Source organism: Pleurodeles waltl, chromosome 11 (genome assembly GCF_031143425.1).
Source record: "Pleurodeles waltl isolate 20211129_DDA chromosome 11, aPleWal1.hap1.20221129, whole genome shotgun sequence".
Lineage (NCBI taxonomy): Eukaryota > Metazoa > Chordata > Amphibia > Caudata > Salamandridae > Pleurodeles > Pleurodeles waltl.
In genome coordinates, this window is record NC_090450.1 from 16679974 (window position 1) to 16696453 (window position 16480).

Here is a 16480-nt window from a genome sequence, read left to right on the forward strand (position 1 = left end):
GCGTCTGTTGCGATGGAGAGATTACATTGGCTCCCAGATCCCAAGAGACTTTTTTAAATCACTCTGTTTGGTGCACAGTCTTCCATCGGACCGGACCCATCTACAGCCAAGATTCATTCTCCCACTGTAACCCCCCAGATCACCAGGTTCTGCTAACTCAAATCTGCTGATCATTCCAAAGTACAGACTCTCTAGAATAGGGGTCAAAGCCTTCTGAGTCCCGGCTCTCAGCTATGGAACGTCCTGCTGATATCCCTTCACTGCGGTCCTGTTTTATTATAGTTTCAAAGGGCTCTAAAACCTGGATTTACACTCTTTAGGTACTCAAATAATAATAATAATAACAAGAAGAATACCATACTAGTCTGTAGTAGAAAGTTTACAGATGCTGCTATTGTGGAATAAGGTATTCATATCCACGAGCTTTGTGCCTTTAAGGATATTCAATACATTTTACATGTCTTCTCCCCAGGCACACCTCAACTCCCCTTTTCTTGGCTTAAACCCCAAAGTTTTGACTTAAAAAAGTCAACCATGCATGTTGGAATGCATGGACTGCTGGAAAGACTTGCAAATTATGATTCTGTGAATTAGTATTTGGGAATATGTGACCTCAAATTGAAACATTCATGTACCTGAGGGCCACTTAGGTGGGCAAAAGCTAAAATACATGTATCTCTTGGTTCCTATGCTTTTGTGGTGTGACTAATGAATACGCGTGTTTTGTTGTTTCAGTTTACAGACAATGGGCAGATCATTTTTCCATCCTCAGACAATGACGTCTTCTCGTACGTCAACCCTCCTTCCGGAGGATTCTCTTCTAAAAGCCGTATCCCAATGGTTGCTGTATTCTGGGATAATGCAGATTTCTCCCAAAATGTTGGATCAACATTTTACCAGGTTGGTTTTTCATGAAAGGTAACGTTTGTGGAAGGGACGTAATGTAGAGTAGTACTTCCAGGGTGGTTTACACAGTGATGCAGTCTGAACAGCTGAGCTGTTATGGTGTATGCTGCATATTGGAAGCACATAATCATAGAAAGATTTCCCTTTGTGTACATCTTGCAGGAGTACATCACTCTGGACTCAGAAAAGAACACTCTTGTCCAAGATGTTGAGAAGAGGATTCAGAGATACATGAACACCACATACACAGCTAAATGGACCCTCAAGGTCACATGGGACAATGCCCCAGCATTCCCTGCAAAGAAGGATGACACCAAGGTAAGTACCGTTCTGCCTGCGTTAAGATGTGATGTCAGCACCATCTTGGTGAGATCAACAGCGTGCTCTTCTTTCAAGTTAAAGTACCTGTTGGGGAAAACTGTCTTCTAACGTACAAAAGTTGTGTTAGAAGAAAAACGTGCATATTTCATTTTTTGAAACTGATGGTCATAATGTTCTGTTCCCTCCATAACTAGCCATGAAAGTCTTTGCCTCTCTCTAGTGCTGCTTAACCATTCAGTGAAGAATTTGTTTATAAGTTTACCTTCCTTCACAATCTGTTAGGTTTGATGGATTTCTGATCATCACTATCTGATATTAGTTCATCCGCACATCACAGTGTTCCACGCATGACTTCTGGCCACCACAGGAAATCAGCCACACTTATCTGTCCACCACAAATATGCTTAACACACTTCAATCTTAATTCAGGTAGTTAGGCTCGAAGCATTACAGACGCATACACAAAACAGGAGAAATGATACATTTACAAGAATGATACATTATACAGGTCTATGCCCTATGACAAATAAGATAAATGTGCCTATCAACATCAGGTCCAGTGTGGCAGAAAACCCAGATATGACCAGCTACAAATAAGCTAGGTACTTGAAGAACTGATATGGTAGTTCTCCTGTCAGCCACATTCAATTCTGTTAGATATTATATCTGCATACCTCAGTCTGTACATCAAGCAAACATGTACATCAAGGTTTCCTTTGAGAAAAATGATGATAATTTGAAGAATATGTTCAATTTAAGATCCCCACAACATACACAAAAGTTCATATGCAAACACAAACATGTATACAAAAATGAATACAAAAATATGATAATGATGTAGGACATAGATAAACATTATGTTGGAAATGGCCCTCTTTGCAGGGTCATCTCCAAACATTTTGCCTCAACTTCTTTGCTGAATTCGTTTTTATTGGCTTTAGGACTCTGGGCATGTTACCCCAGCTAACCAGTGCATGTGCACTCTGCTTAAAACATGGTAACATTGGCTTATCCATAGTTGGCATGTATAATTTACTTATAAGTCCCTAATAATATGCATGTGTGCCTAGGGACTGTAAATTAAATGCTATTAGTGGGCCTAGAGCACTGCTTGTGCCACTCACTTGAGTAGCATTTTAAAACGTTTCCCAGACCTGACAGTACAGCCTGAAGGCAGTGTTACGCTGCCATGTCGACTTGGCATTTACAACCCCTTGCCAAACCTTAAACTCCCCTTTTATTACATATAAGACATTGGACTTTTGTTGTTTTGGTCGTGTTTCGTTCACTAAATTAGGCTCTATTTTTTAACTAGGTGTGGTGTGTTTTTTCACCGTTTTACTGTTTGAAGTGTTGTACAAATAGTTAACACATCGCCACTTTAGTTAGTTAAGCCTGGCTGTTTTGTGCTAAGCTACCAGAGGGTGAGGAAAGGGCAATTTGGGGTGTGTTTGTGACTTACTCTGACTGGGGTTGTGGTTTCCTTAGAGATGAACACACAGAACTATGAGTGAAGTAATTAGCCTGGAAATGTGATCAAACACATTTACATTGGCAGACTATATACATATAGCGCATGAGTCACAAAGGTAAACATATACATTTGTGTACGTTTTTGATTGTTTGCTTTTCACGAATGGATTTATGAGTAGATGCTTTCTGAGTGCAGAGTCTCCGCGCATAAAAAGGACTGTTCTATGTTTTTATGTGCGGAGACTCAGCACTCATAAAGACACTACTTGTAAATCACTTTGTCAATAGCAAACAATCATAAACTTACACAAAAGTTTAAGTTTACCTTTGTGACTCAGTCCCTGTGTATGTCGATCACCTTGTGTAAATAAAGTTCATTTGGCTCACAGAGTAACACTTTACTTCTAATTTTCAAAAATGTTTTATGGCCATATTAGTTTTGACTTTGTTTCCACCTAGAGTCATTCATCAGGACCAAGTGAGTTGACGGTCCACAAGCAGGATTCTATGACACTTGAACTCTGAGCAGAAGCAATGAATAAGGATAATAAAAGATCATTTCTTTAGGGTCAAATTACTTTTGAGACACTGCACATTTTATTATCTATTAATACATGACCAATTAATTAATGACTTGCTTAGACTGCTGTGAGGTAATTTAGTGCTAGGCAGAATGGGTGAACCACCTTAAATTATTTGTCCTTGTGTGATGGAATGGCTGGTTGGCAAGCATTACATTTTTGCAAAAGTGCTCCAGCCATCTTGGCAGAAGCACGTTTGCCAGAAACAACTGGGATCTCATGTATGGGCGTGCAAAATTATGTAATTATTTTCCCCTGAATGTTAGACATTTCAGAAAAATGTGTTGAAATTACTTTTACATTATGTGGGATATGGGGTACTTCATTTGAAAATTGAATGTGAGGGCAAAATCAAGCAAGATATGGGCAAGGGTACTGCTCAACAAAGAAAATGTCTCTTGTGAATCATTTTCTGCTTAAAACAGTTTCATGTAATATATCTTCAGCTCGAACCAGCCCTCTGCACCAAACAAAATAAGCAAAATGTTGAGCTGAGATATTGCCAAAATGTCATGTAATTTTGCTTACTATGAAAGTGTGGCAATTACACAAATTACATGAGGACAACTGAAGATTGTGCACAGGTGTAGTCATTACAAAGGAAAAGACTCTGAGAGACTTCTGACAGATGTAATGCAAAGTGCGAGATATAGGAAAGCGAAAAGGAAAGAAGGAGGATCAAGCAAAGATGGTGAAAAAAATTAACATGAAAACAAGCCCAAACATTTTGGTCAGACACAAGCAGCAATAAGGACACAATTCAGGACTCTGCTTGATCTAACGGCCCACAAATTGGCTTTCATTCTGTCATCTAGTTGTACAAATAGGATGGACGGTGAAGGATTTTTTGCAGATTTGAGGGCTTTATGTGATTTTAATTTGCCTGCCTGGGGTTTCACCTCATTATTTTGCGAGCGTAAACATAACACTACATTGGTATACCTACTATTTTGCTTTGAGCAGTGCACTCAGGGTAGCGTTTACTGATAGAGCAACAGAACAACCTTTTAAACCTTTTTTGTAGTTAGTTGAAGAATTTGTAACTTTCCCCAAACTATTCCAGGACTGGCATTAATATGGTAAATAAGCATACATGACTATTTTTGGGGAAGGATACACTTTTCCCAAATATCCTAAGACTTTGCCTTTGCAGCAGCCACAAAAACCTTTGCTACCCTCATGGCTGAACTAAACACAAGAAACAGAAACTTGTTATAACATAATGAATCACATTTGGGTCTTTATAATTTGCACCTTGAGGCAGAAAAGGTACACCAATTAACAAGATAAAGGACAAGATTTGTTTTTGTTCTACTCTATATGTACATGGCTACATGAGTACCCATTTATAAATTAATTTACATTTATTCAAAATCAATACGTGTCAATTCATAAAATGGACTGGATTAGGCACATTTGCTCAAATAAATTACAGTCCTATAAATCTTATAAAATTATCTTTGATACAGCTTCATTTTTATCTTCAACTATATAATTACAGCTCATTCTGACCACAGAGTATCTACTGGACATGTTTACATTTTGCACTTAAACTGTTTAAGCATCTTCTCAACACAATACACCTGATTCACAAAGGTAAGCTTAGACCAAAAGTTTAAGTTTACACTTTTCGCTTTCAACAAATGCATGTTCTGAGTGGTATCATTAAGCACGCACTAAGGGTGAAGTTTCTGCGCTTAGGGCGGAGGTCCGTCCTGAGTGCAGAGATTCAATCAGCACTCGGAGTGGAAACTCTGCACTCGTGGTGGAAGCTCTGCAGATATAAAGATACTACTTGTAACTTACCTTTGTGAGTATTAAAACGTATAAACATAGTTTAAACATAGACTTTTGGTCTAAGTTTACCTTTGTGAATAAGGCCCAATATTTGTTTTTTCATTTCTCCAGTACACCAGGCTTAGATATCCTAGTACAGCAAGAACATTCATCTCATTTTTTGCAATGTCAATATTTCCATCATTTCAATTTCAGTATCAAGAAGCTCAATCAAAACCATTTGTTGGAAAATGTTTTGACACCTCAGCTTCTCACTTAATCAAAGATTCACTGAGTTGAAAATCAATATCTTTGAATCCTGATCTCATAGAAGCTTTTTGTTGGCCTACATGCACAGTGTCAATAACATTTGTTCCAATGGGTAGACTCTAGCTGCAGTTAAACACATATTAGTTTAGGAAAAGCTTGCACTAAAAAATGACAACTGTCTTTTGAAACCAATGTACTTAATTCAGTCATTATATTTTGATAGGGCACCCATAGGGGCCTATCCGCGGACTGATGGATCCAACTGAGCCCTCTCTGATTATGCTTGACAATATATCTGATCAATACAAGCCATGGCTCTTTCCCAAAAGTTAGTTTGTTATATATTTACCCTCCTAAAGTTTGGAGAGTCAGCAGTTCCACTCAATTTGCAGAACCATTGATATCAGTCTAGGACTCAAAACATTACCAGCCTGACTTTATATAAAATTACGGTTACTGGGTAGATATACACCAGGCAAAAGCCTAATAAATTGGGAATTGATCTGTACAGCTTTTTATTAAAAGTTAGAAAAAGTAATGCCTGATTATAAATGAATGTGGATAGACCGTTGTTAAAATACATCATGACACGTTGGGAAGATTGAAGTCCAGCTAGTGTTTAATGCAATATATTAATAGGAAAGCGAAATATCGAAAGACAATTGTCATTTCAGTTGATCAGGCCCCATGCTAGAAAACGATTAGATGAGTCAAAAAAACCTGTAAAATCAAGCTAGTATATATACAATTTTCTATCAATACAAGTTATTGTATATGCCCATATAAAATGAATTTGTTGTTTTCAGTGAAAACATATCTAATGTGCAGGTTTCAGGATCTTCCCTTCAAGAAAGTGCAGAACTGGCTTGAGGGGGAGATTGCTCCATTAGTCTCACAAAATCCTGCTTCCGTTGCCAACAAGATTATGCTACTGGAAAATGTGGAATCTACAGCATGGAGGGTAATGGTTTCTGGGCCTGGTAATGCCAAGTAAGGTTTGTGATTAACACAATGCTGTGGAGGCTTCAAGGAAACAGAAGACCAAATTTATATTTGAGTAATGGTGGATCCATTTGTGATTACATACATAGCTGTCTCATTTCTTTTCATGGGTGTGTATGTGTTAATACATCATATTTAATATGTTTTCACAGTGGCCTCCTGCACTTGGGCCTTGGACTGCTTTCTTATGCACTTTTACCAGAAATGTAATAATTGACATCCCCACATGTTGTGATCTGAATGGTGCATCTTGGGTCCAAAACACAAGAAAAGACAACAGGACTGCTATATGTTTTCCCTAGATGAATTATTTAACTATTGCTCTTGTCTTATTTCTTCAATTAAGAAAACATCCCAAACACAAAAGTTGAAGTTTATTTCTGCCCCTAGTGTTCTGGAAAAACAGATCTGTTTTGATATTCTCTGCATTGAATCATTTAAGTAATAAATACATGCATTTTACTTTACCTTTTTTCTTTTGGGAAATATAAACACATACTTGTACTTTCATAAAGATGTCTTACATTGGTTTAGATTATTGTAAGTTACAGAAAGAGTTTCCTGCAAAAAAAAAAATCCCAAATTTGTGGAAAAGACAGAAATGCTTCACACACGTTAATTGTGGAATATTTTTCTGTTAAAATATAACAATTTACAATTCAGTTTTATGAGCAGCAGTATACAGTATATTTTCTTTCTACAGATACATTTAGTGAAGTCAAGCACTTTAAAATGTATCCGAAAAACAGAATTTTAAAATGTTCTATTCTGAGCCATATTACATAGGAATAACAATCTTTTTACCTCTATGATTAAGTTTATTTTCTATTGGATCCATTTCTGGTGGTCTCTTGCACAGTTAACTTGATATTTAAAATAAAGTAATACATTTGAGAACATCTGCACATGTTTTTTAAAAACCGCGCATTCTACATCCTTTGAAAACATAGGCTTATGCTCCTGAAATCGTTCTTGATACAAGTTATAAAATCACTGCTTGAAAAAAGAAAGGGCCTGTTACAAAAACTGCACTTCTAGAATAACACTGCAAAAAACACACAGTATTAAGAACAGCACTACACATGGCCAGCCCCTGGTACTGCAACGCCGCCTGAAAACAATGGAGGCAGGAAATTTAAGTAAAACCTCATAGGAAATAATATTAAACTAAACTAAAATGTTGTAAATAGTTAAGCTGAAAGCTTGTTTTGATGCACTAATTCACAAAGGTGTTGATGATGTGTATTTCCCTCATTCGCTCATATCTATCCATGTCATGATACTGGCAGTATAAACACTACGTACCCGATTCACAAAGATCCTCCGCAGTCATAGAGAAGACACCCATTCGGGCGTAGTCCTTGTGATCGTGGCAGGATCTCTGCACAGCACACAGCATAGAGGCGCCATCCGGATTTTCAGCCATGAGTGAGGGAACTCCGCCACATCTATGGAGCCTCCGCTACAACTGCAGAGGCTATTTGTGAATCGGTTTTTTTTTAACGTTTATGACAGTAGGTGTAAAAGAGTGCTAACCTAATGGTGTGACTACTTGTCAGAGCAGGCCTGCTAGAGCAGGAGTTGCATTGGAGGGAAGGTTGTGTTATTTAACACACAGCACACAGTGGAAAAGCCTCTTAAACAAGTCTAAGTCCAAAGCAGAGGCTCAAAAGCAAACACAACTGGGTATTTTTTCAGGTAAATATATTTTAAATACACAACTTACTCACTTGCAGACACAGGCAAAACTACCTTTGTAAAATAACAACTTTGTACAGCACCCGGAGGCTGTGGAATTCTAAAATATATCTAAAAAATTACTTTTGTCTAACGGCGCTCCCACATATTCGCATGGCAGTCTTTTGTGGTGTCATTTTTGTCAATGCTGTGAACTCTAAACAAACTATGATTCTTTCTTTAGACAAACACCTTCCAGGCTGTGCTCACAACTGATGGAAGTGCCTCCTACGTACTGATCCTCTTCCAAGATGGCGGCATGTCCTGGGATGTGGCCAGCCTCTCTAGAGCCGATGTGCTCCTTGGCTACTCAAGGTAATATTTTTAATCCAGACAGGCCTTTTATGTGATCTGTCAACTGTACCCAGTCTGATCTATAATCATGGTCAATTTTAATGGAAGAGGAATTGAAAAAAACACTTGTGTAACCTCTTGTCTTTCTTCTTCTTCAGTGGACAGGCAGATGGCTTCTTCAAAAATGATGACCTAACACTAAAAGCCTCAGCAGAAAAGTACCGGCCTTCAAACTTTGTGGGATTCAACACAGGTAGAGTATCTTTGGAATAATACCAGTAGAGTGAGTATGGGTGTGTTTTCCATTTGAAGATGCACTCCCAGAGTGTGCAGTAGAAGGATGTCTTGAGGACAACGCCCACGGCACTGATTAAAAATATATCATAAGGTGTATTTTCATAACAAGTACATTTGAGTAATATTTACAAATAAAAATAAAAAAAACAATCACGGAAGGAAACAGACAACAATAATATAGCCATTCAAATGAGCATCCAGCAACAAGAAGCCTGCTATACTCCAGTGGAATCTGTGTGAGGTGTAACACAAAAAATCAGCACCTCTTCTCATCGATTGGACGGCAGAAAGAGATAAGGAGTTATGGTTTTACGGTAACAGATTTCTTACCTAACTGATGCTTGAGGGCTTGAAGGGACTTTTGATCAACATGAACAAAAGTTGGGTTCAGTCAGCCCAAGAAGGTAGGGAGGTTATGTCAGGATCAGCCTTTTTGGCAGTCCAGTGTGAATGAAACAGGTAGATTGTCTGTCACTTGTTTTAGGGTACACAAATCTGAAACGTACGCTGTCACATCCTGCTGCTTATAAGAACTGAGTCATTGCAGAATATCACATGCCAACCAGACATAAGGCCTTATGTAGAGTTTTGTCGATGGGCTATTAGATACAAGATACGGGATGCTCAGTCAAAATGTAGCAGATATCCCGTTGACCCTATTACAAATGCCATACACTACAGTGGACTTGTAATACAGCGGATGAGACATTTGCCACATTTGTGATGGAATATTTCACCCGCCAAACTCTAAACAAAAAGGCTTTTATTCAGTGTTGTGCACTTGCAGTGTTTTCTTGTGAAATATTTACATCATAGCACCTGCATTTACTCAATATGAACCAGGCTGCTACCCAGTGGTGTAACAAAACATGAGGGGGGCCCCCCTGCAACCTACCTGGAGATGGCCCCCGTCCCCTGGACCGAGTCAGGAGTCTGTTGCCCGTGCACAGTGTACTGTACTGAGGGAACCCCCTGGAGCTCAGGGGCCCCCACACTGGAGGGGCTATGGGGGCCTTTGTTACTCCACTGCTGTTACCTCTAGAGAATAGAACGGAGAGTGCTTCTGAAGGGACTGAATGTGCCAGCAACAGATGACTGAGCTTTGCCAATCTCCTTGGAGTGAGGTTAATGAGGTGAATGCTCCTTGCCATGTTTCTGCATACGTCATCATTATGTTGGTCACGGACAATGACTGCAGTGACTTTAGGTTATCCCTCGGAATGCTGTCAAGGATGTTAAGTGATGTTTGCATAAGAGAGCATCCACATCTGTGTGAAAGTATTGATAATAAAGTGTTTGCAAGTGGTATGGTGGGCACAGAGATTATACTAATCAGGAGAGCCTAATGGACAATCTGTCCTTCAGATTCCATAACTGAGTTGCTCTCGGGTGGCCAAGTGAATGCAGAAAATTAGTTCCAGCAATTTTCCATCATCAGCATCACACTCCCAAAGGCTTCACTGCAAGTGATGTAGTAGGTACATATCTGGTGCTAAAGGTGCCATTACTTGTTTTTCCTGCCTCAACAGATTCCAAATGTTGACGCATTGTTGGATGTATTCAATGTTTCGCTCAATAAATACTCTTTCTTTCTGGGATTATGTCCTCACTGACGGGCTAAATGTTTCGGATGATTGTCTCTAAGTGACCTTAACTCCAAATGTATGTGTTTTTTGAGTAAGATATTTGACACTCTTTTTATGGCTCTACCCGCTCAAAGGAAATTTGTCATAGGGAGGAAAACTGCTCCTGGCCTTTTTGAAGACAAAAAGTAAATGATACCTTCAAACTTTAAGACTCCATCAAGCAGCTGTTTGACTGAGAAGTGGAACAAGAAGTATCCGAAACAGATCCTTCCTTTTCATCATTGCTTCAGTCCGCTACCTCACCAAAGGGCCTTTATCGCAGGTACATATAAAGAACAATCTTCAACTTGAGACTCTGAGCTGTCGAGGATGACAGCTAGAACATCAACAGCCAACTCGAAGACAGAGCAGTCATATAACACCACAATGGCAAATTTAATAAGATCTTAAAAACATGCCAGTCTTCTAAGACCCCAATTGCACACTTAGGGGGTGATTCAGACCTTGGCGGACGGCGGAGGCCGTCCGCCAAGGTTCCGCCGCCGAATGACCGCACCGCGGTCAAAAGACCGCGGCGGCCACTCAGACATTTCCGCTGGGCCGGCGGGCGCTCTCCAAAAGAGCGCCCGCCGGCCCAGCAGAAATGCCCCTGCAACGAGGACGCCGGCTCAGAATTGAGCCGGCGTAGTTGCAGGGGTGCGACGGGTGCAGTTGCACCTGTCGCGTATTTCAGTGTCTGCAAAGCAGACACTGAAATACTTTGCGGGCTCTCTTACGGGGGCCCCTGCAGTGCCCATGCCATTGGCCGCGGCACCCCCTACCGCCATCCTGTTCATGGCGGGTTTCCCGCCATGAATAGGATGGCGGTAGGGGGTGTCTGAATCCCCATGGCGGCGGAGCGCGCTCCGCCGCCATGGAGGATTCAATGGGGCAGCGGTAAACCGGCGGGAGACCGCCGGTTTACCCTTTCTGACCGCAGGCTGAACCGCCGCGGTCAGAATGCCCTCGGGAGCACCGCCAGCCTGTTGGCGGTGCTCCCGTGGTCGGTGACCCTGGCGGTCACCGGCCGCCAGGGTCAGAATGACCCCCTTAATTTTAGAATAGCAAAAAAAATAGCTGACTACTTGCATGAATTAAGGATGTTGGATATTAACATAATAAAACATCTGGCCAATATCATTAAAATCCAAGAGTCTGATGACTTTGGGTTCTCTGAACTTGGACCTGCCATTAAGGAGGGAGAGGACAGTGGTACAGAGAGCCTATCGCACCACGAGCACTCTGATGCAGAATTATATATGGCCCTGCAGAATGCCAGTGATTTGAATACATCTCTGGAGGGATATTCCCATATTCTAAAAGGCCCATCCTCCTATGAGCATGCACAGTTTACTTCTGACAAAACAAAAACCTCTGTTAAATGAAACTTTAATGAAGAGTGTTTGGGAAGTGTGAGAAACATTGCAGTTGAGACCAACAGGGTCTGGCTATGCTTCAAGCTATCACAGCAAACAGCCAATGGGGCAATCCTGTTCTCCTCAGAATATGGGCACATTATACTATGTACATCACAATTATTCTGTCAGATTGGCTTGGAAAATAATTCCTACAAAACTTGAATCAAAAGACCGTCTGGGTCCCATCAAAATCAGTAAATTACACCACAATAGACTCTAAATCTGTAGGTTTATCATGAGTGATGAAACATGTATTGTTGTACACAGCACAAAAACCACAGGCTTTGATACACATAAAAAGATGCTCCCACATCACTAAGTCATATGGTGCAGTGCTCATGGTGAGCAGTGGAAGACCAGGAAAAACAATATTTACAAGGAAAATAATCCAGCTTCCAGAATGCAATTTTATCAATTTAAGCAAACCATCAAATTAACGAGGTTTGCTTAATGTAATTACTAATAACCAAGTGAGCAAATTATAAAAAAATGTTTCTACCTGTGAGGAATACGCTGAGAAAAACCGGGTCTTCATCAGGACCAAGATCGTGGATGCAACCTGTAATGGAAAAGAATAAAAAAGTGTGATTTGAGCTAATTTAGAGATAATAGTGATTGTCTGACACCTTAAGAATAATACGTCGCCTAACAATAGGTATCTTTCACCGCAATGCAGAATAAATGTCAATCACCGTCAGTGGATATGTGCAATGCCTCTAAGAACAGAAACAGCCTATAGTCAGTGTGTCAAGGAACTATATATAACTTACATATACAGTCTAAATATGTAAAAGGTATAGACTTTGTTTATGTTGTATACACACACAACACACACATATTACCCATTGGTGGTCACCGCTTATATTTAGGTCAGAGTTTCCATAGGGAGAGCATTTTTTGTTTTGTAAATAACCCTTTGCCCCATTTGAGGAATCTGTACAAAACCATCCACAAATAAAGTTCATTAACTTCAGCTCTCGTATGACAATTTCTGTACACCTCTGTAAAGGGGGGTGGAGGGGAGGAAGGAAAAAGGGGGGCCCAAAAGTGCAATTTAGCATGTTAATTCTCCTAGAAAAAGGAACAGACGTGGCAGTCTCTACCACCTCAGTTACAGCGTGCCGGACATTTGTAATCAGCTTCTTTTTGGGGGGTGCAAAACTCACATAATTGACTCTAGCATATTTACGTATAATTACTACAAAATTGCGCAGAATTGCTCAGAATTTCCCGAGAAGCGTTAAAAAGCACTTTGCCCTATTTTCTTAGCACAAGATGCACCCTTGTGTCTGACATAGGCCAGGGGATGAATTTTGTCCTAAGACAATAGCACTAAATGCAATAAGACATGAACAGCTGCAGACGCTCATGATCTCCCATGATCTAAAAGTTTGTTGTTTCTGTGCTCCAGAGGTATGATTTTTGCTCCAAATTACTCTTACTTACTCAAGCCGGTGTAATCGTGTAATTTCCCATCACAAGAGCAATGCAATAATGAATTTACTCTGGCATAATTAAAATTACTCACAGGCTTACTTCTTTTATGGTGCCCAAACACCCTTCCTCAAGAACTCGCATAATGAGGAGAAAAGCCCCAATTATGCAGAAGTGAACAAATGAGCTGTTGCATATGCTCCTTGAATGAACTATGTTTGTTGTAGTTTCCAAAGAACATGGGGCCCATTTTAATAATCCTAAGAAAAGGATATGTGGTGATTGTGAAAGGACTGTACGAGTAGGTGTGCGTGGGGGAATCGGAGCAAGAGCTTGAGTGACTACATACCAGAATGAGCGCTTTCAGGTATGAAGGGGAGACTGAGTATAGCAGGAGTGCTGTCTTTGTCTGGTGCTCAGTAGGCAGAAACCAGGGTTTCAATGGGAGAGGTCTGAGGTGCAGATCACAATAGGTGGTACATTCTTAATGCTGCTGGCATGCGTCATATGTGGGTGACATTGAGAGGAAACAGTAGCTTGAGGTCATGTACTCTGAGGTCCAGCAAAGTAAAGGCTTGCAGTCAGTACAGAGTGTGGATGCTGACTGGATTCCAGCTACGCGTACCTTGGGAACACAGCGTTGTGTAGAGCATCAGCAATAAATTATGTTTCCTAGTGGACCGCAGACTCTTGCTCATCTGGAGAGGAGGTGGCCATCTTGGATGTTAGGTAGACCTTTCCTCATGGTGCTTGACATCCTTGCTAGGAATCTTGTGTTACAGTGTTGCTTCAGTCGGACCTCGCAACATGGATGTCGCATTTCAAGACTCAAGGTTTCTGGTTTATCCAGAAGTGTGGCTCTCAGGAAAGCATCCTGTAGTTTTTTTGTGATTTGTAAACAAATATTTTGTGCAATTTTTTCGAGCTCTAAAGACTGGGGCTTTGTGTTCTGTTAAAGTTCCTGTGGCACAACAGGAGGGAATTTAAAAGAACATTTCATATGTGAACAAACGTTGATGCACAAGTGTATAAGTTATTAGAATGCCACATGTTGCTTTATTCAGGAAACACAGGATGTTGATCTTATGCTTCCCGTTTACAGCAGCTCTAGTAGAAACTATATTCATCATCCACGAAAGAGTGTATAATTACAACACTTGAGATTGTTATTTTTTCACTGAAAATACAATGCACAAAATTACTGAAAAACGAAGACTAAAGTAACCTACACAGTTAGGAGTTCAAATTAGTTAAGAATTTACCTTTAAAAACTGAAAACCACTTAAATTCACCATTTACAGTTTAGTGAACTAACTCTCGTTGGTGCCCCAGCCGTGCAATTCTTATGGTCTTTCCTATTTTAATCACACGTGACATGTCAATTTACATTATTGAGTGCATCACTGATGACATGTCAAATTACATCATTGATGATAGCCCCATGAGATATTACTCAGGGAGGGTCCAGGGTATATGTACCTAGATTTTCCAGGGAGTACACGAGGCACCATGAGGATTAGGCGGAATGCAAGCGCCTCCTTTCTAGGGTGTGGAACTGCTACTTTCTAGGGTTGATGGTCATTGTGAAGGTCTGACGTACATGCACTTCTTCGTGAAGCTGATTCTATGTCAGGACCGGAGGCTTCGGATTATGCTTCTCTTAACTTTACTGACAAACACAGCAGCCAATAAACAAACATTTTTTCCAAAAACTACATTTCCCATGAGCCTTAGCCCACCAATCATAGCACGATAATGTCCGTAAATAGCTCAGACACCACAGTCCTTCCTCTTTCTTTGCTGCTCCAGCAGCCAGTTAAGTCACGCACGCTGCGCTCTGTATTTGTTTAAGCTATTTAGGGAATTATCGGCGCGTCTAAGTTTGATTGCTAATGTTTTCGAAATGCGTTTTAATAAGTGTTTTTGTATTGTTTTAAGGAGCTCTTGCTCCCTGTACCATTGCAGTTGATTTGTGGAGTGGGAGCAGGCCTTAAGCAACGAGCGTTCGCTCGTGTTGGAGGACGCAGTCCTCTTTTGATGCCCATGCGCGCGCGCGCGCGCACCATTTCCCGATCGGAAGAGTTTTCCGACCGGCTTGGTGCGACGCGAGCTACGCGCTGGGCACCTCGTGCAATTTTGTGGCCTCAGAGCGCCCGTAGGGGCTGTAATAATACTGTCTGAGCCTGGCTCAGGAGGCTTTTTGTTATAAGACTTAAAACTTTTTGAATATTAGGACAGGTGGCTCCCTCCACTATATATAGATAGAAATACAGTCTCTAACTGTTACACCTGTCCAGGGCGCCTCCCCCTGTTAACTCCTCCTAGCAGATCAAAATTTTATAATCTAAGGATGGCGTACTACGCTGAGGAAGAAGAGCAGTATGAGCAACTGCAAGAGAATCCTTCCGAACATCATATGGAGGAAAGACTGGTGGAAGCACTTGGTTTCCATGTGCAAGATTCCGTGAATTGGGCGTTAATTCAGGCTCTCAAGCCATTTACCCAACCTCTATCTAATTTTGCTAGAAGGGAATTTCTAGGCGAAGGTAGTCAACCTCGCAGGCAGACCGGGGAGTCTGGTGAGGTGCTGGATCTTAACGTACAGCGCTCAGGTGGCACTTCCTCTGCGGAAATATTGTCTCAAATGGCAACTTCAGTGTTGCGCGAACATGCATATGGAGGTCTATTGCCTCCTCAAAGCTCATCTTCCTTCCCGGTGCAAGCATCATCACAATCTAGCTATCACGACCCGTCATCCTCAAAATCGGACTCAGATGAGTCACAGGTGGATCCCCAACCGCGCAAAAAAAAAAAAAAGGCGCAAGACGAAGCATGGCGCTTCTAAAGAGGACGTTAATCAAGGCAAGAACCTTTTATTCTCCCCGGAAGATATCATCCATCCTCGCTCTACCGAGTGGGTTCCTCATCAAGAGGTTGCAAACTATGTGCAGGACAGGCTGCGCAAAAGCTTCGAGAAAGATGTGCGCAACACCCTTAGATCTGAGTGTCCCCGCCCCTCCCTACTGGGCAAGGTAGCAGACACGCCAGAGCTGGATCCCAACATGGCATCCTTTCTCCGCAAATTCGCTAAGGATCCAAAGAAGGGCCTAGACCGGGCCTGGAAAGGCTGCCAGGACAAATTATTAGATTTATCCGGCCCGCTTACAAAATTTTTGGATTTAGCGGTGGAATCCAAAGAATCCGAAACCCCTCTGGATACGGAAGCTATTCTTCAATGGGCCCAGAGGGCCATTTGCCTTTTAGGCAACGCAAATTGCGCCATGTCAGCGGAGCGCAGGCGGTCCTTCCTGATTCGCTTGGACCCAAAGCTGGCCGAATTGGCCAT

General features: G+C 41.2%; 1 protein-coding gene across 1 annotated transcript in view; it reads left to right on the forward strand.

Moving 5' to 3' along the window:
* LOC138265048 (mucin-4-like) overlaps nucleotides 1-16480 on the forward strand; it is a 223263-nt gene that overhangs the window by 52429 nt on the left and 154354 nt on the right. Inside the window, exons 6-9 of the mRNA XM_069212596.1 lie at nucleotides 736-900; nucleotides 1069-1224; nucleotides 8251-8381; nucleotides 8519-8613. Of these exons, the coding sequence (XP_069068697.1) occupies nucleotides 736-900; nucleotides 1069-1224; nucleotides 8251-8381; nucleotides 8519-8613 (547 nt within the window). The remainder of the gene's footprint in view (nucleotides 1-735; nucleotides 901-1068; nucleotides 1225-8250; nucleotides 8382-8518; nucleotides 8614-16480) is intronic.